General features: G+C 37.1%; 1 protein-coding gene and 1 long non-coding RNA gene across 2 annotated transcripts; both read left to right on the top strand.

Moving 5' to 3' along the window:
- Positions 1-1,406: 1,406 nt before the first annotated feature.
- LOC132843023 (polymeric immunoglobulin receptor-like) lies at positions 1,407-22,732 on the top strand. The gene is made up of 14 exons (XM_060866072.1): positions 1,407-1,710; positions 1,788-2,093; positions 5,396-5,710; positions 5,781-6,086; positions 8,479-8,534; positions 9,143-9,205; positions 10,096-10,182; positions 12,705-12,776; positions 13,582-13,668; positions 14,403-14,460; positions 17,151-17,465; positions 17,543-17,848; positions 20,938-21,119; positions 22,676-22,732. Exons 1-14 carry the CDS (start codon positions 1,407-1,409, stop codon positions 22,730-22,732), a joined length of 2,514 nt encoding a protein of 837 aa, XP_060722055.1.
- Positions 18,431-20,127, top strand: LOC132860433 (uncharacterized). Its single transcript, XR_009649820.1, has 3 exons — positions 18,431-18,659; positions 19,866-19,920; positions 20,041-20,127. It is a non-coding gene; the product is annotated as an uncharacterized LOC132860433 (long non-coding RNA).
- Positions 22,733-23,897: the final 1,165 nt, after the last annotated feature.

The raw sequence follows: 23,897 nt of genomic DNA, 5'->3' as shown, positions 1-23,897 counted from the left end.
CTGAAGGACTTGATCTTGGTGACATAGAGAATATAAGAAGCTGGACTACTGCACCTCGCTCCTGCAGGTCTGCCTCTGAGCACCATTCCACCTCTACAACTGATCCTGAATGCAGCTGCAGGACTTGTTTAAAACCTTCCTATGTTCTCCCAAACCACCACATTGCTATTTTCCCTCATACTGGCTTCCATACATCAAATATAAAACACTGAGGCTTGCATACAGAGCCAAAAACAGACCAGTAGCCTCTATCACACCCCTCACTACACCTCACTCCCTCTGATCTTCTAGCACTGCTCCACTGATCCCACCGTCTCTTCTCTGTTTTGGCTCCTCATTAAACTTCCTGTAGATGTCTGAACAGCTGTGTCACTTAGTGAGGAATTTAAACTAGTTTTTCCTGCTTTATTACCTTTATAAATAACAAAACAAAAACTGTGTAATTTTGTGTGAATAAAACAATCAAATTAATAAATCAATCAAAAATTGCTATGAACAGAGGTTTAATATTAGAAATAAAATGTACTGCAGGTTCAAGTCTCTGTGTTGAGTGATTGTGTGAAACCTGATGAACATCCTGGGAGCTTCTGGGTTTAATAATTTTAATGAAAATAGAGAAAAAGAGCTCCAATGTCAGCGAAAATGAACGATTTCTTTTTACAGTTATAACCTGGTTGTGTTACCATATAACCTATAATGCATTTCAGAAACTTTGATCCAGAGACATCAGTCACTTAACAAGTGCAAATGATTCCCTGTGATGGTGCAGGGTCTCTGTGTAAAAATGTGATCATGTGACCAGTCTGCGCTTATAGAAGGTTTAAAGTGGATGAGTAATGATTTATAATCTTAATATTTAGTGTCAATAGCTGGCAAATTTTCTTCATGAGTCTGTTTTTTCTTGCAGTTATTACCTGTGACTTGTTCAACACTGACTTTAATTTAAAAAGTACCTCAATAAATACATTCAATTATTTGTGCTTTTTTTAGAGGGTGTAACTGTATAAGATAAAAAAGAAAAAACAGGAAGTCAGCTAGTACAAATTAACGTCAGCCACAAGTAGGAAGAGTATTTGTCATGCAAGTCTCTTAGAGAAACATGAGCTTTTACTCACTATGTGGTTCTGTAACTCTCCTTGGGTTTTTCCTCTGTATATCAGGTAAGACTAAAACTCTATCATTCTCATATACTGTCTGGGTATCCTTCATTTTCTAAAGTGTTAAAGAAGCTCTTGTTGTTTATTTCCTTTCATGGAGCAGTGGCTGTTAACAGCTTTCATCACTGGTAGATTAAATATACCTCAGTAGTGACACAGTGATTCCTGAATGTTCTGATTGTCCTGATTCAGTGTCTGAGTAACGCTTATACTGCTTCCTAATGTGGCTTGCTTGCAGAGGTAGAGAGCATGAGGACACTGAAAAATGTAGCTGTAAAAAGAAGAGGATCTGTCACTATTCCATGTCTTTATGATGAGAAGTACAAAGCAAACAGTAAATTCTGGTGCAAAGGGTACTATTGGGCTACCTGCAGTATCGTAGCCTATGCAAACTCAAGTGAAAATCCATCAGTCATTGATCATCCAGAGCAGAATTTGTTCACAGTGGAACTGAACTCTGTCTCTGAGTCTGGAACGGGTTGGTGTGCTGCAAAAATTGGGGATAAATGGAAGCTGGATGACCGTGATTATTGGTACCTGACAGTTAGTCAAGGTAAAAAAACGAAATTAGTCAGAATTATAATTGTTATAGATTCCCTTACACCACTCATTTACTGCCTATTTATTCAGATCCTGATCTGTCAATGAGGGAGAGCAGAGTGAGAGGTGAGGAAGGAGACAACGTCACAGTCCAGTGTCTCTACAGTGCTGCGTATCAGAATAAACAGAAGCAGTGGTGCAGATTTAAAGATGGACAATGCAACACAGTGAGGACTGAAACATCCCAGAATTCATCAGTGTACATCAGTGATGATGGGAGAAGATCCTTCAGTGTGACCATGAGAAGACTGAAGAAGAGTGATGCTGGATGGTACTGGTGCAGTGCAGGAGATCTGCAGGTTCCTGTTCACATCAGTGTCAGTGATCCACCTCCAGGTATTATCACAAACACTGGTCAACTTTAACAAATGATGAGACAGAAATCACACTGATTATTTTCCTTTGTTAACAGTCACTACATCAAATATTACAACAGTGACTATAACAGTGACTACAACAGTGACTACAACAGTGACTACAACAGTGACTACAACCGCTCACCAACACAATACGTACACGTAAGTAGGAAAGCTTCATGTTATTTAGGCATGGTGTTTTCCTCTGCAGTTTTACATGTTTTTTATTCATGAACCATTTCAAAGATGGAAGTGATGTGAAAAATGAACATAATAAAATCCCCCCCCCCCCCCCCCCCCCACACACACACACACACACACACACACACACGGCCTGTTGCGTTAAATCTTATCCAGATAGTGCTATTTTCTGATTGGCTATTGTATAGCCTCTTTTTTTGATTGGCTGATAAGTGTCAGGTTCGACTAAGAACTCCAGGGGAGACGCGCTTGATTCCTGCCCGGTTCCATAGAGACAGCGGTGCGGACAGATACATTTTGGGTGCTGCGGATTATTAAATATATGATAAATAGCCAAAAAGTTTTTCTGCGGGAGAAATTTGATGTTTTCATGAACCAGTTCTCATTTACAATGATGACCTGACAAAGAGTCAACTTAAAAACAAATACAATACACAAACACAGCTATAAACAGTGAAATGTAAAAACAAACAAAAAACTAAAAACAAGAACAGTGATCTTGAGTTAGTGACTGAATTGAATATTTAAAGGGAGAAAGCGATATAAATGAACTAAGCTTAAGAGTCAGCTGCAGATGATTCCAATCATATGCAGCAGAAAACTGAAAAGAGCATCGACCAAAGGACGTACGGACTTTAGGAATGCAGAAATGAAAGAATCGGCTAGAGCGCAGATTACGACTTGTATTATTAACATTAAGAAGGGACTGTAAATGTGTGGTGGGATGTGTGGTGGGAGAGCGTGACAAAAGACCCAAATGCGTGACACTTGATAGCCCTGCAACAAACAGGAAAGGAAGTGCTATTACACATAAACGCACACATACACACGCATGCACACACACATATACACACGCATGCACATACACAAACACACGCACAGACACAGATATAGACACACTCAGACAAATACACACGCATGCACTTACACATGCATGCACACACATGCACACACACAGGCATACACGCATACACACACATAGACACACACATACAAACATACACACGGACACACATGGACACATACACATGCACACACACGCACACAGACACATACACACACATACACATACCCATAAACATACACACACACATGCACACACAGACACATACACACACATACAGATACACAAACATACAGATACACAAACATACAGATACACACACACAGACACACACATACAGGCTGGATGACGGTGTTGTTGATTATTATTATTGTTAATGTTTCTATACTTTGCCCATAATCTCCATTATTATATGGGTCAAAGCACCAGCATGTTGAGGTCAAACTATTTATTTCTGATGATTTTTTTGGTAAGTAAATTTTTTTTCTGTATTTTGACTAAAAACTCATTAATAATCAATACACATTGAGATTTAATTAAAAAACTGTATCATTGATCTTATTCAAAAACAGCATTATAATTATGGCTGTGATATTTCTAGAACAGGGCTGACATCAACCTGTCAAATTATATAAGACATTTCACATAATTATCATTCAGATATGATCACAATTACTAGATGCATGTTCAACTCTCGTCTCTTTATTCTTCTGTGTAACCTGGGGAGCTGTAATACACACTGTAATTGACCCCTGGTGTGTTTTCTGTTTCAGAGAGCCAGAGAAGTTCTGTATCGCAGACAACTGAAGGACTTGATCTTGGTGACATAGAGAATATAAGAAGCTGGACTACTGCACCTCGCTCCTGCAGGTCTGCCTCTGAGCATCATTTCACCTCTACAACTGATCCTGAATGCAGCTGCAGGACTTGTTTAAAACCTTCCTATGTTCTCCCAAACCACCACATTGCTATTTTCCCCATACTGGCTTCCATACATCAAATATAAAACACTGAGGCTTGCATACAGAGCCAAAAACAGACCAGTAGCCTCTATCACACCCCTCACTACACCTCACTCCCTCTGATCTTCTAGCACTGCTCCACTGATCCCACCGTCTCTTCTCTGTTTTGGCTCCTCATTAAACTTCCTGTAGATGTCTGAACAGCTGTGTCACTTAGTGAGGAATTTAAACTAGCACTTAACACCTTAAAAAATAAAACTTGCCTTCTGTCTGTTTTTCCTGCTTTATTACCTTTATAAAATAACAAAACAAAAACTGTGTAATTTTGTGTGAATAAAACAATCAAATTAATAAATCAATCAAAAATTGCTATGAACAGAGGTTTAATATTAGAAATAAAATGTACTGCAGGTTCAAGTCTCTGTGTTGAGTGATTGTGTGAAACCTGATGAACATCCTGGGAGCTTCTGGGTTTAATAATTTTAATGAAAATAGAGAAAAAGAGCTCCAATGTCAGCGAAAATGAACGATTTCTTTTTACAGTTATAACCTGGTTGTGTTACCATATAACCTATAATGCATTTCAGAAACTGTGATCCAGAGACATCAGTCACTTAACAAGTGCAAATGATTCCCTGTGATGGTGCAGGGTCTCTGTGTAAAAATGTGATCATGTGACCAGTCTGCGCTTATAGAAGGTTTAAAGTGGACGAGTAATGATTTATAATCTTAATATTTAGTGTCAATAGCTGGCAAATTTTCTTCATGAGTCTGTTTTTTCTTGCAATTATTACCTGTGACTTGTTCAACACTGACTTTAATTTAAAAAGTACCTCAATAAATACATTCAATTATTTGTGCTTTTTTTAGAGGGTGTAACTGTATAAGATAAAAAAGAAAAAACAGGAAGTCAGCTAGTACAAATTAACGTCAGCCACAAGTAGGAAGAGTATTTGTCATGCAAGTCTCTTAGAGAAACATGAGCTTTTACTCACTATGTGGTTCTGTAACTCTCCTTGGGTTTTTCCTCTGTATATCAGGTAAGACTAAAACTCTATCATTCTCATATACTGTCTGGGTATCCTTCATTTTCTAAAGGGTTAAAGAAGCTCTTGTTGTTTATTTCCTTTCATGGAGCAGTGGCTGTTAACAGCTTTCATCACTGGTAGATTAAATGTACCTCAGTAGTGACACAGTGATTCCTGAATGTTCTGATTGTCCTGATTCAGTGTCTGAGTAACGCTAATACTGCTTCCTAATGTGGCTTGCTTGCAGAGGTAGAGAGCATGAGGACACTGAAAAATGTAGCTGTAAAAAGAAGAGGATCTGTCACTATTCCATGTCTTTATGATGAGAAGTACAAAGCAAACAGTAAATTCTGGTGCAAAGGGTACTATTGGGCTACCTGCAGTATCGTAGCCTATGCAAACTCAAGTGAAAATCCATCAGTCATTGATCATCCAGAGCAGAATTTGTTCACAGTGGAACTGAACTCTGTCTCTGAGTCTGGAACGGGTTGGTGTGCTGCAAAAATTGGGGATAAATGGAAGCTGGATGACCGTGATTATTGGTACCTGACAGTTAGTCAAGGTAAAAAAACGAAATTAGTCAGAATTAAAATTGGTATAGATTCCCTTACACCACTCATTTACTTATTCAGATCCTGATCTGTCAGTGAATGAGAGCAGAGTGAGAGGTGAGGAAGGAGACAACGTCACAGTCCAGTGTCTCTACAGTGCTGCGTATCAGAATAAACAGAAGCAGTGGTGCAGATTTAAAGATGGACAATGCAACACAGTGAGGACTGAAACATCCCAGAATTCATCAGTGTACATCAGTGATGATGGGAGAAGATCCTTCAGGGTGACCATGCGCAGACTGAAGAAGAGTGATGCTGGATGGTACTGGTGCAGTGCAGGAGATCTGCAGGTTCCTGTTCACATCAGTGTCAGTGATCCACCTCCAGGTATTATCACAAACACTGGTCAACTTTAACAAATGATGAGACAGAAATCACACTGATTATTTTACTTTGTTAACAGTCACTACATCAAATATTACAACAGTGACTACAACAGTGACTACAACAGTGACTACAACAGTGACTACAGCAGTGACTACAACAGTGACTACAACCGCTCACCAACACAATACGTACACGTAAGTAGGAAAGCTTCATGTTATTTAGGCATGGTGTTTTCCTCTGCAGTTTTACATGTTTTTTATTCATGAACCATTTCAAAGATGGAAGTGATGTGAAAAATAAACATCATAAAATAATGGATATCATTATAAATCTGTCTGAGAGGCAATCACCATGAGCTAATGTATATGAGTGAAGGAAAAATATTTCAAGTGACGAAACTTATTTTCTTTTTCTCTTTTAAACAGATCTGACTCAAAGCACAATTCAGGTAACATCAGATGTACATATTTGGAAGAAAATTAGTGTATCAGTTCTTCCTAACACATGTTTCTAATCTGAGTTATTTCTCGCCCACAGTGTTTGTGACAGTTCCCAGCCGTTATGAAACCACGTTAGTACAAACACATCTTTATTCTCTCTCGCAGAAAATGCTGAACACTTTAGACCATGATGTTTTTCTCTGTAAATCTGTTGCCTTATTCAAAGACAAACATGTGAACATTACATGATCATTTCTTGCTTGTTGAAACTTTCTCATGTCACATGATCTTATGTAAATAAACATGAAATCAATGAGTACCAGATTTAGGAAAGAAAGTTTTCTACTAATATAATTTTATATTTTATGACAATTTACACCACAGGTATAAAGTAATAAAATAACTACATGTACTCTTGGTACAGTACTTTATTAAAGTAGAATGTTTAAAATATTTGTAAATGTTGTAATAGTTTGATACTTTCCACTTCTGCCTAACTAGAGAACATGCCAATAGGATGATTTAACTTCTGATGATGAATGAAGGATTATTAATGCATGATGATTAATGATGAACTAAATTAATGAATATTTTCACTGCAGTTGATTCAGCCAGTCTGTGCTAAATAATGCTTCAAATGTTTGTCAATAGTTTGGTTTGGACCATGAACCATTGGTACCTGGTGGCCCTTCTTCTGCCACTGGTGATACTGGTCATCATCATCTGTATGCTCAGAAAGAAATGTGGTAAGTGTCTGTGGTGTGTCTGTAGTTTTGAATTAGTTCTCTTTCTTCTATTATTTCAAATGCGCAGGTCTGAGATGTGAAAATCCATTCACTGGGGGTTCATTATCAACAAATTCAACACAATCAAATATAATACAGTGTTCATACAACCAAAGGACAGATTCACAGATTTGACAGTCAGATAAATCAGTCAGGAGTCAAACACAGTACACCTAGAATCTGTGGGCAAATAGAAAACAGGAGAACAGAGGGGAAGAAAGTCACATACACTGATTGTGAACTCACCAGTTATTACAGTCTGAGCCTTTACACTGTATTTGTCTGTAATGTCATGAATATCACTTGTCTTTTTCCTCTGGAGATAACATTGATTGCTGGTTATGAGCTTTCTGAACCCTGTAGTCCCGCGGGTCTTATTGTCGCCCCCTAGTGGGGCATAAAGGCATGACAGGGCGCAGGGTTTTTGTTTCTATCTTCATTAATGCTTTTCTTTATTGATAATAAAGTTCATACACTCAAAGTAACCAGAAACAAACAAATGAGCCATTAAAGCATTTAAAGTAAATCATCATTTAGGGCAACGGAAGGAAAAATAGTGAGAAAATGTCAATTTAATGTCAGGAAAATATTTACAACAGAACAATCTTAAAAACCTTCACATAGAGAGACAGTAGTGTATGTAGTGGGCATAACAACATCAGTGTCTAAATGTGTGACATGAACCACAAACAAACACCAAAAACACCGACAAAACCCAGACCCATGTGTGTTTTAACTCAACATAAAGTGAAACACGACTGCACTTTTATTTCTTCTGTTTTGGAACTTCATGATGTTTGATTTTATTGATTTAGAACTTGATATTTCAATAAATTAGACCTTGTAAACTTGGAGTATTTCATCACCATTTCGTGGGGTGATGGAAGAAAGGTGGGGCTTGAAGATCAACCACAGTAAGCAGAAAAAGTTTGAGCTCCACTGATGTACACAGAACATGAGTGTAAAGATTAGGAAGAATTTAAATGTAAATATAGGTGAGGTGATGGTGCCCTCTAGTGGCACAAATGTATTATTATTATTATTATAATTATTATTATTATTATTGTTGTTGTTGTTGTTGTTTTAATTGAATACAATTCAATAAATATTGAATTCAGTTGACTACGTGTAAACTCATTTTTTTAATTTATTTATTCTCTATTCCAGAGTTAGAGAATCAAACCAGGATCAGAGAGAAGAGCAATGACACCACTGTTCCCACAGTTAGTACTGTGTCTTATGTCTTATTTCAGAGCCTTTTAGTAACTTTCATCACCACAATTTCTCATCAGTGCTGTTACTTAACAGTAAATAAAATCTTTTCAGGCTGTGAGATCCTACAACCTGTCTATCTATCCTTTTTCAAAACAGGAAAGAAGAAATTACAACATTCACATTTTTTAAAACTCTGGCCAAAACATTCCCCAGAGGGATGGCAGTTTTAACATTTTACATATATTTTCAGTTTTTTTTTTAAATAAAGATAAAATTAAAAATGATAATAAATAAATAAAATATGTTATTTTGGTTAAGTGACTTCAGATTACAGTTACATTAATGTGAATAATAGAATTAATAAACTGTATTCATTTATACATTAATGTAATTGTGTGTGTGTGTGTGTGTGTGTGTGTGTGTGTGTGTGTGTGTGTGTGTGTGTGTGTGTGTGTGTGTGTGTGTAAAACAGGCAAACACTGATGAAGACTCCATTGTATACAGCACAGTGGCTGTTTCTAAGCCAAAGGTAAGATCAATACATTGGTACAATTCTGCATGTAAATGAAGATAATGATGATTATTGTTGTTGTTCTTGTTGTTCTTGGTGGTTTAGGTTAAGAATAAGCCCACTTGTTCTGCTGAAGACTCGATTATATACAGCACTGTGGCTACAAAGGTAAAGATGGCAATCCATTGATCCAATTCTACATATTTCTATTACTGATTTGTTATCCTATTGTCTTGATCTGTTCTGTGTTTCATATTAGTTTCTGTATTTATACTCTGATGATGAAATGTCTCATAAAGTCTGTTTAAAGTGTATGAAGCATTTCTGTGATTTATTTTGTCCTAACCAAGAATCTCTGTATTTCACTTCATGTAGTAACAATAAAATACTTGGAATTATAATTATAATAATTTAAAACAAATCTTTGTGTGTGTGTGTGTGTGTGTGTGTGTGTGTGTGTGTGTGTGTGTGTGTGTGTGTGTGTGTGTGTGTGTGTGTGGTTTAGAGTAAAAAACAGGACACATTTACAGATGAAGACTCCATTACATACAGCACTGTGGCTAAAAGCAAGCCAAAGGTAAAGATGGCAATCCACTGGTGGAAGTCTACATTATTATTATTATTATTATTATTATTATTATTATTATTATTATTATTAGTAGTAGTAGTAGTAGTAGTAGTAGTAGTAGTAGTAGTATTAGTATTATTAGTATTATTAGTATTACTATAATAAGCAGGATGTGACCTACAGCTCTGTAAACACTGCTTTCAAAAACAAAACTGTGAATAAAGTCTGTTAAATGGAGTCTGTTCCAGTTCAGTCCAAGCTACAGATCTAAGTGTATAAATCCATAAAAAACACTTTACTCACTAATCTGTTAGGGACTTTATTCATATCCTGTTCTAGGTTTCTCCAAATGATGTCACTAATGAGACCCTCTACAGCTATGAGGTTTACCAGTAAGAGGTTTGTGATTAAAAATTTATACTGAACCCACTCAAATATGTAAAGTAAAATTACAAAACTTTCACACAGCAATTGTGTTTATTCCCTTTAGAGGATGACTTACTGTTTGGCTGTGGAGCCTCAGGGATCTCTACTGGGTCTCGTGTTCATCCTCAACATCCTAACAGATAAAATCCCAGTCAGGACAAGGACAACATGCCCCACACTCACTCCACAGACTTACAGCACAGTCACATGAGCCTCAGTTTCCTCACTGTATCTATCAGATTTCATTTATTCTCTTCTTTACTTTCATTTTTTTAGTCTTTGGCTTTTATTTCATTATATTTGAACTCAAAATCCTTTTACATTAGCTTTTATCATTTCTGTTCACATGGTCTACAGTCCTTAAATACAACATTAGTGTACAACATAACACACTGCAGAACCCACAAAGCTTAATGAGTAAAAACCTGTAGAAAAAATAACTTCTGATTTTAAATTAAAGCATGCTATTATTACACACTGCTATGCTACGCTATTATTATAACTGCCTAGTGAAGCCAGTGTTAATATGAGTGATGATTAGGAAAACCCTTCACATGGTGAAATTTCTACTATATGTACATAAACATCCAAAATGAAATCCTTCTCTTTAATATAATTACGGGAATAATGAAGATAACGGAGCACAAGCAGCATGGACAGTCTGATAAACTGTGCTGATATCTGATTACAATCTGAATGGATTAGTCTTTTTCCTCTGGAGATAATGTTTATTACTGGTTATGAGCTTTCTGAACCATGTAGTCGTGCGGTTCTTATTATCGCCCCCAAGTGGGGAATAAAGGCATGACAGGGCGCAGGTTTTTTTGTGTGTCTATTTTCATTAATGCTTTTCTTAATTAATAATAAAGTTCATACACTCAAAGCAACCATAAAAAAAAGAAATGAGCCATTGAAGCATTTAAAGTAAAACATCATTTAGGGCAAAGAAAGGAAAAATAGTGAGAAAATGATGTCAGGAAAATATGTTTAATGTCAGGAAAATATTTACAACAGAACAATCTTAAAAACCTTCACATAGAGAGACAGTAGTGTATGTAGTGGGCATAACAACATCAGTGTCTAAATGTGTGACATGAACCACAAACAAACACCAAAAACCCCGACAAAACCCAGACCCATGTGTGTTTTAACTCAACATAAAGTGAAACACGACTGCACTTTTATTTATTCTGTTTTGGAACTTCATGATGTTTGATTTTATTGATTTAGAACTTGATATTTCAATAAATTCGACCTTGTAAACTAAAAAAAAAGTATTTCATCACCATTTCGTGGGGTGATGGAGGAAAGGTGGGGCTTGAAGATCAACCACAGTAAGCAGAAAAAGTTTGAGCTCCACTGATGTACACAGAACATGAGTGTAAAGATTAGGAAGAATTTAAATGTAAATATAGGTGAGGTGATGGTGCCCTCTAGTGGCACAAATGTATTATTGTTATTATTATTATTATTATTATTATTATTCTTATTATTATTCATTTGTTTTAATTATATAAAATTCAATAAATATTGAATTCAGTTGACTATGTGTAAACTTATTTTTATTTATTCATTTATTTATTTATTCTCTATTCCAGAATTAGAGAATCAAACCAGGATCAGAGAGAGGAGCAATGACACCACTGTTCCCACAGTTAGTGCTGTATCTTATGTCTTTTTTCAGTGCCTTTATTACCTTTTAGCACTTTTAATGAACTTTCATCACCACAATTTCTCATCACTGCTGTTACTTAACAGTTGTTACGTTGCAGGACAAAGGCGAGTGAGGATCCAAATGCAGTTTAGAGTTTAATAGTCCAAAACACAAGAAACAGATGAACAGACAGGCAGACAGAACAAGGCAGCAAACAGAGCTAACAGGACACAGGAACAGGCACACCAACATCCAACATCAGACAACGACCAACACCAGGGAAGTGAACAAACAGAGTATATATAGCTGACAGGAACCAATGACAAAGCAGAGACAATCAAAGACAAAGACAACACACCTGAGGAGATGAATGAGTACAATTAATGTCCATGGAAACCAAATAGTGGGCGGAGCAAACAATTAGCCACAGGGAAAGACAGCAGACAGAAACAGGACAGAAACACAGACAGACTCATTACAACAGTAAATAAAATCTTTTCAGGCTGTGAGATCCTACAACTATCCTACAACCTGTCTATATATCTGTTTTCAAGACAGGAAAGAAGAAATTACAACATTCACATTTTTTAAAACTCTGGCCACAAACATTCCCCAGCGGGATGGCAGTTTTAACATTTTACCTATTTTTTCAGTTTTTTTTAAATAAAGATAAAATTAAAAATGATAATAAATAAATAAAATATGTTATTTTGGTTAAGTGACTTCAGATTACAGTTACATTAATGTGAATCATAGAATTAATAAACTGTATTAATTTATACATTAATGTAATTAATACATTATAAATAGAAGTGTGTGTGTGTGTGTGTGTGTGTGTGTGTGTGTGTGTGTGTGTGTGTGTGTGTGTGAAACAGGCGAACACTGATGAAGACTCCATTGTATACAGCACAGTGGCTGTTTCTAAGCCAAAGGTAAGATCAATACATTGGTAAAATTCTGCATTTAAATGATAATAATGATGATTATTGTTGTTGTTCTTGTTGTTCTTGGTGGTTTAGGCTAAGAATAAGCCCACTTGTTCTGCTGAAGACTCGATTATATACAGCACTGTGGCTACAGCTAAACCAAAGGTAAAGCTGGCAATCCATTGGTCCAGTGTTATCCTGTTGTCTTCACCTGTTCTGTGTTTCATATTAGTTTCTGTATTTATACTCTGATGATGAAATGTCTCATAAAGTCTGTTTAAAGTGTATGAAGCATTTCTGTGATTTATTTTGTCCTAAACAGGAATCTCTAAATTTCACTTCATGTAGTAACAATAAAACTTGGAATTATAATTATAATAATTTAAAACAAATCTTTGTGTGTGTGTGTGTGTGTGTGTGTGTGTGTGTGTGTGTGTGTGTGTGTGTGTGTGTGTGTGTGTGTGTGATTTAGAGTAAAAAACAGGCCACGTTTACAGATGAAGACTCCATTACATACAGCACTGTGGCTAAAAGCAAGCCAAAGGTAAAGATGGCAATCCACTGGTGGAAGTCTACATTATTATTATTATTATTATTATTATTATTATTATTATTATTATTATTATTAGTAGTAGTAGTAGTAGTAGTAGTAGTAGTATTAGTATTACTATAATAAGCAGGATGTGACCTACAGCTCTGTAAACTCTGTTAAATGGAGTCTGTTCCAGTTCAGTCCAAGCTACAGATCTAAGTGTATAAATCCATAATAAACACTTTACTCACTAATCTGTTAGGGACTTTATTCATATCCTGTTCTAGGTTTCTCCAAATGATGTCACTAATGAGACCCTCTACAGCTATGAGGTTTACCAGTAAGAGGTTTGTGATTAAAAATTTATACTGAACCCACTCAAATATGTAACGTAAAATTACAAAACTTTCACACAGCAATTGTGTTTATTCCCTTTAGAGGATGACTTACTGTTTGGCTGTGGAGCCTCAGGGATCTCTACTGGGTCGCGTGTTCATCCTCAACATCCTTACAGATAAAATCTCAGTCAGGACAAGGACAACATGCCCCACACTCACTCCACAGACTTACATCACAGTCACATGACCCTCAGTCATTCAGAAAAAAAAAACAGTTTCCTCACTGTAGATATCAGATTTCACTTATTCTCTTCTGTACTTTAATTTTTTTAGGCTTTTGCTTGATCTGAAATGTATTTAAAGTGTTTATATTTCATGTTTTTATTTCATTATATTTTAACTCAAAATCCTGAGTAAAAACCTGTAGGAAAAATATCTTCTGATTTTAAATTAAAGCATGCTATTATTATGCAGCGAATGAGAGTGTGTGTGTGTGCCCTGCGATGGGTTGGCACTCCGTCCAGGGTGTATCCTGCCTTGATGCCCAATGACGCCTGAGATAGGCACAACACTGATGAGAAATTGTGGTGATGAAAGTTCATTAAAAGTGCTAAAAGGTACTAAAGGCACTGCAATAAGACATAAGACACATTACTACTGTAACTGTAACATTTCTCCCCGTGACCTGAGGTAGTTCGGATAAGCGGTAGAAAATATAATTAAGGAAATAATTCAAGATAATGGCGCACAAGCAGCATGGACATTCTGATAAACTGTGCTGGTATCTGATTACAATCTGAATGGATTAGATTCTGACTGTATTGTAGCACTGTGTTTGTTAAACTGGCTCCTAAACCAATATGAAACCTAAAATCACACCACATATTTATGGATGGTAAAAGCGTAAAAATCCATGTGCAGGATGATGCAGAACTTGTGGGAACATACTGTAATGTTGACGAGCATTCGGGTGGACGAGGTTAGTTTTGTTGTGCTCTTTGAATTTTTTCTATGATGTGCCACACTATGGGGTATTTATGACTAGGACCAAGCCCCAGTGACCCCGTTCCTCCAAAGTCTCCTTAATAGAACCTAATTCCTGATGATTGAAGTAATTATACTGACATATGTGTCCTTTAGTAACACATGTTTTCGGAGTGCGTAGGAAACCCTTCCACCCTCCCACTAAAGGATGTGTCCTAGTTTGCACGGGTTAGTTTTGAAAACACAAGATCAACTTATCAGAGTTGGTCTTACCTTGAACACAGGTGTCCTTCGTAGTCCCTCTGTCTTCTAACAAAGGATCCTCTTTAAGTCCTTCTACCTAATCTATTGATTGAATCTTTAGATGAAGGAGTCAGACTTAGACCTTTTTGTCTTTTCAGGATCCTCACAATGGGAGGCCTTGTTTTTATTAAAAGTAGTGTAATACAAATAGATGTGTGTAATATATGTAAGGTAAAAGAAAAGAAAATTACAAACAAAATCTCCTTCAAATAGTCAAACAATTCTAGCGTAAGTAGAAATAAGTAAAATGCAAAGATAAAACAAACCAGGAAACACTCTCCAAGTGTAAGCTTGGGTTTGTTCTCCTGATGCACCTTCTATAAGCAATAACAAAGTATAGCACAATGAACTTGCCTCAAGGTGAACGCACACCAATAACTGGTTCTAAAACCCTATTTATACCATTTATTAGTATGATCTCTTAACGGTCATTCTGCTTCTGTCAGCATCCTGTCAGGTCTCTCATGATCTCATGCTTCTGCAAAACATCCTGAGAATTCTCCTCAGCTGCACGGCTGTGCCTTGTGATTTCCTTATAAGCTTTCACTGTTACTCTCTGTCTTAATATTTAAACATGCTATTGACCATTATATCATTTCTTAATCACAAAATGGTTACATAAATTCATATAAAAGGTAAAGGAAACGTATCATTCTATAAAATGAAAAAGAAAAATTATAACAATTCTATAATCTTCTTTCAGCAAGATGATGGGTCTTGATCCAACTGTCTAGGTACAGTGTCTGTTCCTCTTTGGGTTGAATCAGCTTCCTTTTGGATCTTCTTCTTTACAGTTTTAATCAGATATATTTAATTTATTTATGTCATATAACAATTTCCCCATTTCTCTTAGTTTTTCCACAGCTTCCTTTTTCTTTGCTTTCTGTCTCTTAATCGTCTCTGTCTCTTAATCTCTCTCTGTCTTTTAATCGTTTCTCTCTTTTTGCTGCATTAATTTCACTTTGTTTCTTTATTGTATTGGATGAGATTGTCACATAAGGATAACCATGTACACGTTGTATGGCAGTTACACATGGTATGGCAGTTACTCCACTCCTAAAATTTCTATCCACATGATCCAAATCATAGTTGGCTTTGGCCAGAGTAAGCTTTCTTGAAAAGAATGTGCATTGGTGGAGCTTGGCTGGGGTCCCATGGCACAGGAATAGTATGGCCCCAATCCCATAGCAGGAGGCATCGACCTCCATGAAGAACGGTAGGTTGGGGTCTGGGTGTCATAGAATAGGGTCAGTGGGGAAACTTGAGCTTGAGGTTGTCGAAGACCTGTGCAGACTCTGACCAGTGCAGTTTGAAAAATTTGCAAAGCTGAGGAATCTTTGCAACTCTTTGATGCTGGTTGGAGTTGGCCAATGGGTCAAAGCGCTTACTTTGTACCCCAGGAAAAAGTTGTGATTTGGTGAAATTCACATTTTCCCCTTTTACAAATAGCTCGTTCTGTAAGTGTCATTGTAGAACTTTGCGGACATGGATAACATGGGTCTCCAGAGTAGGTAAGAAGAGTAGAATGTCATCTAGGTTAAAAATGACCGGTTTCTGAGGTTTTGTGCTGAATGCAGTAGAGTGTGGCAATTTTTAAGAGCTCTTTTTACAGTTATAACTTGGTTGTGTAACCATATAACCTATAATGCATTTCAGAAACTGTGATATCAGTCACTTGTGTCTGAGTCACAGTCACAGTCACTAACAAGTGATTCCCTGTGGTGATGTGGGGTCTCTGTGTAAAAATGTGATCATGTGACCAGTCTGCGCTTATAGAAGGTTTAAAGTTTACGAGTAATGATTTATAATCTTAATGTTTGGTGTGAATAGCTGGCAAAGTTTCTTCATGAGTCTAAATTATTGTCTGTGGCCAGTTCAACACTGACTTTTAGTATTTGTTGAATGAAATTTAAAAACATACCTCAATTAAAACATTATTAAATGATAATTATATAAAATTATTTGTGCCTTTTTTAGAGGGTGTAACTGTATGAGATAAAAAAAGAAAAAAAGGAAGTCAGCTAGTACAAATTAACGTCAGCCACAAGTAGGAAGAGTATTTGTCATACAAGTCTCTTAGAGAAACATGAGCTTTTACTCACTATGTGGTTCTGTAACTCTCCTTGGGTTTTTCCTCTGTATATCAGGTAAGACTAAAACTCTATCATTCTCATATACTGTCTGGGTATCCTTCATTTTCTAAAGGGTTAAAGAAGCTCTTGTTGTTTATTTCCTTTCATGGAGCAGTGGCTGTTAACAGCTTTCATCACTGGTAGATTAAATGTACCTCAGTAGTGACACAGTGATTCCTGAATGTTCTGATCGTCCTGATTCAGTGTCTGAGTAACGCTAATACTGCTTCCTAATGTGGCTTGCTTGCAGAGGTAGAGAGCATGAGGACACTGAAAAATGTAGCTGTAAAAAGAGGAGGATCTGTCACTATTCCATGTCTTTATGATGAGAAGTACAAAGCAAACAGTAAATTCTGGTGCAAAGGGTACCATTGGTCTACCTGCAGTATCGTAGCCTATGCAAACTCAAATGGAAATCCATCAGTCATTGATCATCCAGAGCAGAATTTGTTGACGGTGGAACTGAACTCTGTCTCTGAGTCTGGAACGGGTTGGTGTGCTGTAGAAATTGGGGATAAATGGCAGCCAGATGACCGTGATTATTGGTACCTGACAGTTAGTCGAGGTAAGAAACTGAAATGAGTCAGAATTATAATTGTTATAGATTCCCTTACACCACCCATTTACTGCCTATTTATTCAGATCCTGATCTGTCAGTGAGGGAGAGCAGAGTGAGAGGTGAGGAAGGAGGCAACGTTACAATCCAGTGTCTCTACAGTGCTGCGTATCAGAATACACAGAAGCAGTGGTGCAGATTTAAAGATGAACAATGCAACACAGTGAGGACTGAAACATCACAGAAGTCATCAGTGTACGTCAGGGATGATGGGAGAAGATCCTTCAGTGTGACCATGAGCAGACTGAAGAAGAGTGATACTGGATGGTACTGGTGCAGTGCAGGAGATCTGCAGGTTCCTGTTCACATCAGTGTCAGTGATCCACCTCCAGGTATTATCACATACACTGGTCAACTTTAACAAATGATGAGAGAGAAATCATACTGATTATTTTCCTTTGTTAGGTCACTACATCAAAGACAATAACAGTGACTACAACAGTGACTACAACAGTGACTACAACAGTGACTACAACTGTTCACCAAGACAATACGTACACGTAAGTAGGAAAGCTTCATGTTATTTAGGCATGGTGTTTTCCTCTACAGTTTTACATTTATATTCATGAACTTTTTCAAAGATGGAAGTGATGTGAAAAATAAACATCATAAAATAATGGATATCATTATAAATTTGTCTGAGAGGCAATCACCATGAGCTAATGTATATGAATGAAGGAAAAATATTTCAAGTGATCAAACCTACTGTACCATATTCCCAGGAAAGAAAATTTACTGCTTATATCATTTTATATTTTATTTATATACAATTTACACCACAGGTATAAAGTAATAAAATAACTACATGTTCTCTTGGTACAGTACTTTATTAAAGTAGAATGTTTAAAATATTTGTAAATGTTGTAATAGTTTGATACTTTCCACTTCTGCCTAACTAGAGAACATGCCAATAGGATATTTAACTACTGATGATGAATGAAGGATTATTAATGCATGATGATTAATAATGAACTAAATTAATGAATATTTTCACTGCAGTTGATTCAGCCAGTCTGTGCTAAATAATGCTTCAAATGTTTGTCAATAGTTTGGTTTGGACCCTGAACCATTGGTACCTGGTGGCCCTTCTTCTGCCACTGGTGATACTGGTCATCATCATCTGTATGCTCAGAAAGAAATGTGGTAAGTGTCTGTGGTGTGTCTGTAGTTTTGAATTAGTTCTCTTTCTTCTATTATTTCAAATGCGCAGGTCTGAGATGTGAAAATCCATTCACTGGCCGTTCATTAACAAGAAATTCAACACAATCAAATATAATACAGTGTTCATACAACCAAAGGACAGATTCACAGATTTGACAGTCAGATAAATCAGTCAGGAGTCAAACACAGTACACCTAGAATCTGTGGGCAAATAGAAAACAGGAGAACAGAGGGGAAGAAAGTCACATACACTGATTGTGAACTCACCAGTTATTACAGTCTGAGCCTTTACAATGTATTTGTCTGTAATGTCATGAATATCACTTGTCTTTTTCCTCTGGAGATAATGTTGATTGCTGGTTATGAGCTTTCTGAACCCTGTAGTCCCGCGGTTCTTATCGTTGCCCTCTAGTGGGGAATAAAGGCATGACAGGGCGCAGGGGTTTTGTGTCTATCTTCATTAATGCTTTTCTTTATTGATAATAAAGTTCATACACTCAAAGCAACCATAAACAAACAAATGGGTCATTGATGCATGTAAAGTAAAACATTATTTTGGGCAAAGAAAGGAAAAATAGTGAGAAAATGAAGGTTTAATGTCAGGAAAATATTTACAACAGAACAATCTTAAAAACCTTCACATAGAGAGACAGTAGTGTATGTAGTGGGCATAACAACATCAGTGTCTAAATGTGTGACGTGAACCACAAACAAACACCAAAAACCCCGACAAAACCCAGACCCATGTGTGTTTTAACTCAACATAAAGTGAAACACGACTGCACTTTTATTTCTTCTGTTTTGGAACTTCATGATGTTTGATTTTATTGATTTAGAACTTGATATTTCAATAAATTCTACCTTGTAAACTTGGAGTATTTCATAACCATTTCATGGGGTGATGGAGGAAAGGTGGGGCTTGAAGATCAACCACAGTAAGCAGAAAAAGTTTGAGCTCCACTGATGTACACAGAACATGAGTGTAAAGATTAGGAAGAATTTAAATGTAAATATAGGTGAGGTGATGGTGCCCTCTAGTGGCACAAATGTATTATTTATTTATTTATTTGTTTGTTTGTTTGTTTATTTATTTATTTATTGTTTTGATTGAATACAATTCAATAAATATTGAATTCAGTTGACTATGTGTACATTTATTTTTATTTATTTATTAATTCTTTATTGCAGAGTAGAGAATCAAACCAGGACCAGAGAGAGGAGCAATGACACCACTGTTCCCACAGTTAGTAATGTGTCATGTCTTATTTCAGTGCCTTTAGTACCTTTTAGCACTTTTAATGAACTTTCATCACCACAATTTCTCATCAGTGCTGTTACTTAACAGTAAATAAAATCTTTTCAGGCTGTGAGATCCTACAACTTCACAGACAGTATCTATCTATCTATCGATTGATAGATAGATAGATCGGATAAGCGGTAGAAAATGAATGAATGAAATTATGTATATACATAATTTCATTCATTCATTTTCTACCGCTTATCCGAACTTCTCGGGTCACGGGGAGCCTGTGCCTATCCCAGGCGTCATCGGGCATCAAGGCAGGATACACCCTGGACGGAGTGCCAACCCATCGCAGGGCACACACACACACTCTCATTCACTCACACACTACGGACAATTTTCCAGAGATGCCAATCAACCTACCATGCATGTCTTTGGACCGGGAGAGGAAACCGGAGTACCCGGAGGAAACCCCCGATGCACGGGGAGAACATGCAAACTCCACACACACAAGGCGGAGGTGGGAATCGAACCCCCAACCCTGGAAGTGTGAGATGAATGTGCTAACCACTAAGCCACCGTGCCCCCCTCGTATAGAATTTATTGAGTTTATTTTGATTGCAATAAAGTTTAGTACAAAAAAGTTTCCCATTCTCTAACTTGTTAAATGTTTATATGATAAATGTCAGGCCACTCAGGTGCTTGTACAGTCCCTTGTTATATGTCGACACTGGACTCTTGCACCTCGCTCCTGGCAGGTGTGCCTCTCACCATCCCACCTATAGAACTGAACCTGAATGCAGCTGCAGGACTTGTTTAAAACCTTTAAAATTTAGCTTAAAGTAACATGAATTAATAAAAGTAGAAAAGATTTATTAAGAATAGTATACCATGTGTCTGCACTTCAAGGCATGCAATGAAGTCTGTCTCAGTTATAACAGCTATAAAAATGTGTTCCTTTGTCAGCCTTCTTCTCTTCACACTGCTTTTAGAGCACAAAGTGTGATGAGCAGGAAGAGGAACTGCTTGATCTGTCAGTGATTGAGAGCAGAGTGAGAGGTGTGAAAGGAAGCACAGTTACAGTCCAGTGTCTCTACAGTTCTGAGTATCAGAATAAACAGAAGCAGTGGTGCAGATTCAAATATGGACAATGTCAGTCATCGGGTGATAACGAACATATGACTAGGCCTAGACCAGTGGTTCTCAAAAGTTTTTGGCGTGCGGCCCCCCATGTATACAGTGCATCCCTACTTGCCCCCCCAAAAGAAGATTTATGACATAAAACATTCCAAAACTTAAGATTTGAATTAAACAAAACATATTAAATTATACAGTGTAGTGCTGTTGGTTAGTAGCCTTATTTTTCTGAGATTTAATTACTCAGAATTTATCATGAATTCATTATTTTATAAAATGTCATAAAGCCAGGGCCCCCTGGCACCATCTCAGGGCCCCCGGTTTGAGAAGCACTGGACTAGACTACTTGTTCTGAGCAGGTGTTGTCAGTGAACAGGCTGTAAAACTGTTGGCTAAGTTACAGACACTCATGAAAAACTGATGCTGATTATCTGGGAAACGTCTCTAACAGCAGTCACAATGTCAGTGTTTGTGTCAAACAAGTTGTGAATTTGCTGTAACATTAAAACAGGAGATCATGACTTACTCTGTGCTCAAAGTGATGCTCGCAGCTCCAGTGGTTGTTCTGTGTGAGAAATACAATGTGTGACAGGAGAGTGTGACAAAAGACAGACATGAGTGACTTGAGAGCCCTGCATACAACAAACAGGTGCTAATAAGTGCGATTACACACACACGCACATACACCCACACACACGCACACACACACACACGCACACGCACATACACCCACACACACGCACATACACCCACACACACGCACATACACACACACACGCACACGCACATACACACACATGCACATACACAGACACACACATGCACACACACACACACACACACACACGCACATACACACACACGCACATACACAAACATGCACATACACAGACACACACATGCACACACACACACACACACACACACACACACACATACTGTACACACAGACACACACACATAGACACACACACATAGACACACACACATACACACGCATGCACATACACACACACAGACACACACGCATGCACATACACAAACACACACAGACATACACATGCACACACAGACACACGCATGCACATACACACACAGACACACACATGCATAAATATACACACAGACACACATAGACACACACACACACACACACACAAACACAACCACACACACACACACACAGGCTGGATGACGGTGTTGTTGATTGTTATTATTGTTAATATTTCTATACTTTGCCCATAATCTCCATTATTATATGGGTCAAAGCACCAAAGTGGCATGTTGAGGTCAAAATATTTTTTTCTGATGATTTTTTTCGTAATTACATTTTTTTCCTGTATTTTCACTTAAAACTCATTAATATCAAAACACATTTAGATTTAATTAAAACTGTATCAAAACTTATCCAAAATCAGCTTTATAATGATGGCTGTGATATTTCTAGAACAGGGCTGACATCAACCAATCAAATTATATAAGACTTTTCACATAATTATCATTCAGATATGATCACAATGACAGATGCATGTTCATCTCTCGTCTCTTTATTGTTCTGTGTAACCTGGTGAGCTGTAATACACACTGTGATTGACCCCTGGTGTGTTTTCTGTTTCAGAGAGCCAGAGATGTTCTGTATCGCAGACAACTGAAGGACGTGATCTTGGTGACATAGAGAATATAAGAAGCTGGACTACTGCACCTCGCTCCTGCAGGTCTGCCTCTGAGCACCATTCCACCTCTACAACTGATCCTGAATGCAGCTGCAGGACTTCTTTAAAACCTTCCTATGTTCTCCCAAACCACCACATTGCTATTTTCCCCCAAACTGGCTTCCATACATCAAATATAAAACACTGAGGCTTGCATACAGAGCCAAAAACAGACCAGTAGCCTCTATCACACCCCTCACTACACCTCACTCACTCTGATCTTCTAGCACTGCTCCACTGATCCCACCGTCTCTTCTCTGTTTTGGCTCCTCATTAAACTTCCTGTAGATGTCTGAACAGCTGTGTCACTTAGTGAGGAATTTAAATTAGCACTTAACACCTTAAAAAATAAAACTTGCCTTCTGCCTGTTTTTCCTGCTTTATTACTTTTATAAATAAAACAAAAACGGTGTAATTCTGTGTGAATAAAACAATCAAATGAATAAATCAATCAAAACTTGCTATGAACAGAGGTTTAATATTAGAAATAAAATGTACTGCAGGTTCAAGTCTCTGTGTTGAGTGATTGTGTGAAACCTGATGAACTTCCTGGTAGCATCTGGGTTTAATAATTTTAATGAAAATAGAGAAAAAGAGCTCCAATGTCAGCGAAAATGACCGATTTCTGAGGTTGTGCTCTATTTTAAGAGCTCTTTTTGCAGTTATAACCTGGTTGTGTTACCATATAACCTATAATGCATTTCAGAAACTGTGATCCAGAGACATCAGTCACTTAACAAGTGCAAATGATTCCCTGTGATGGTGCAGGGTCTCTGTGTAAAAATGTGATCATGTGACCAGTCTGCGCTTATAGAAGGTTTAAAGTGGATGAGTAATGATTTATAATCTTAATATTTAGTGTCAATAGCTGGCAAAGTTTCTTTCTGAGTCTGTTTTTTCTTGCAATTATTGCCTGTGACTTGTTCAACACTGACTTTAATTTAAAAATGTACCTCAATTAATACATTCAATTATTTGTGACTTTTTTAGAGGGTGTAACTGTATGAGATATAAAAAGAAAAAACAGGAAGTCAGCTAGTACAAATTAACATCAGCCTCAAGTAGGAAGAGTATTTGTCATACAAGTCTCTTAGAGAAACATGAGCTTTTACTCACTATGTGGTTCTG

The sequence above is a fragment of the Tachysurus vachellii genome, chromosome 1, assembly GCF_030014155.1.
Source record: "Tachysurus vachellii isolate PV-2020 chromosome 1, HZAU_Pvac_v1, whole genome shotgun sequence".
NCBI classification, from domain to species: domain Eukaryota; kingdom Metazoa; phylum Chordata; class Actinopteri; order Siluriformes; family Bagridae; genus Tachysurus; species Tachysurus vachellii.
The sequence above is the reverse complement of the archived record's forward strand: the minus strand, read 5'-3'. Positions and strand labels throughout refer to the sequence as shown.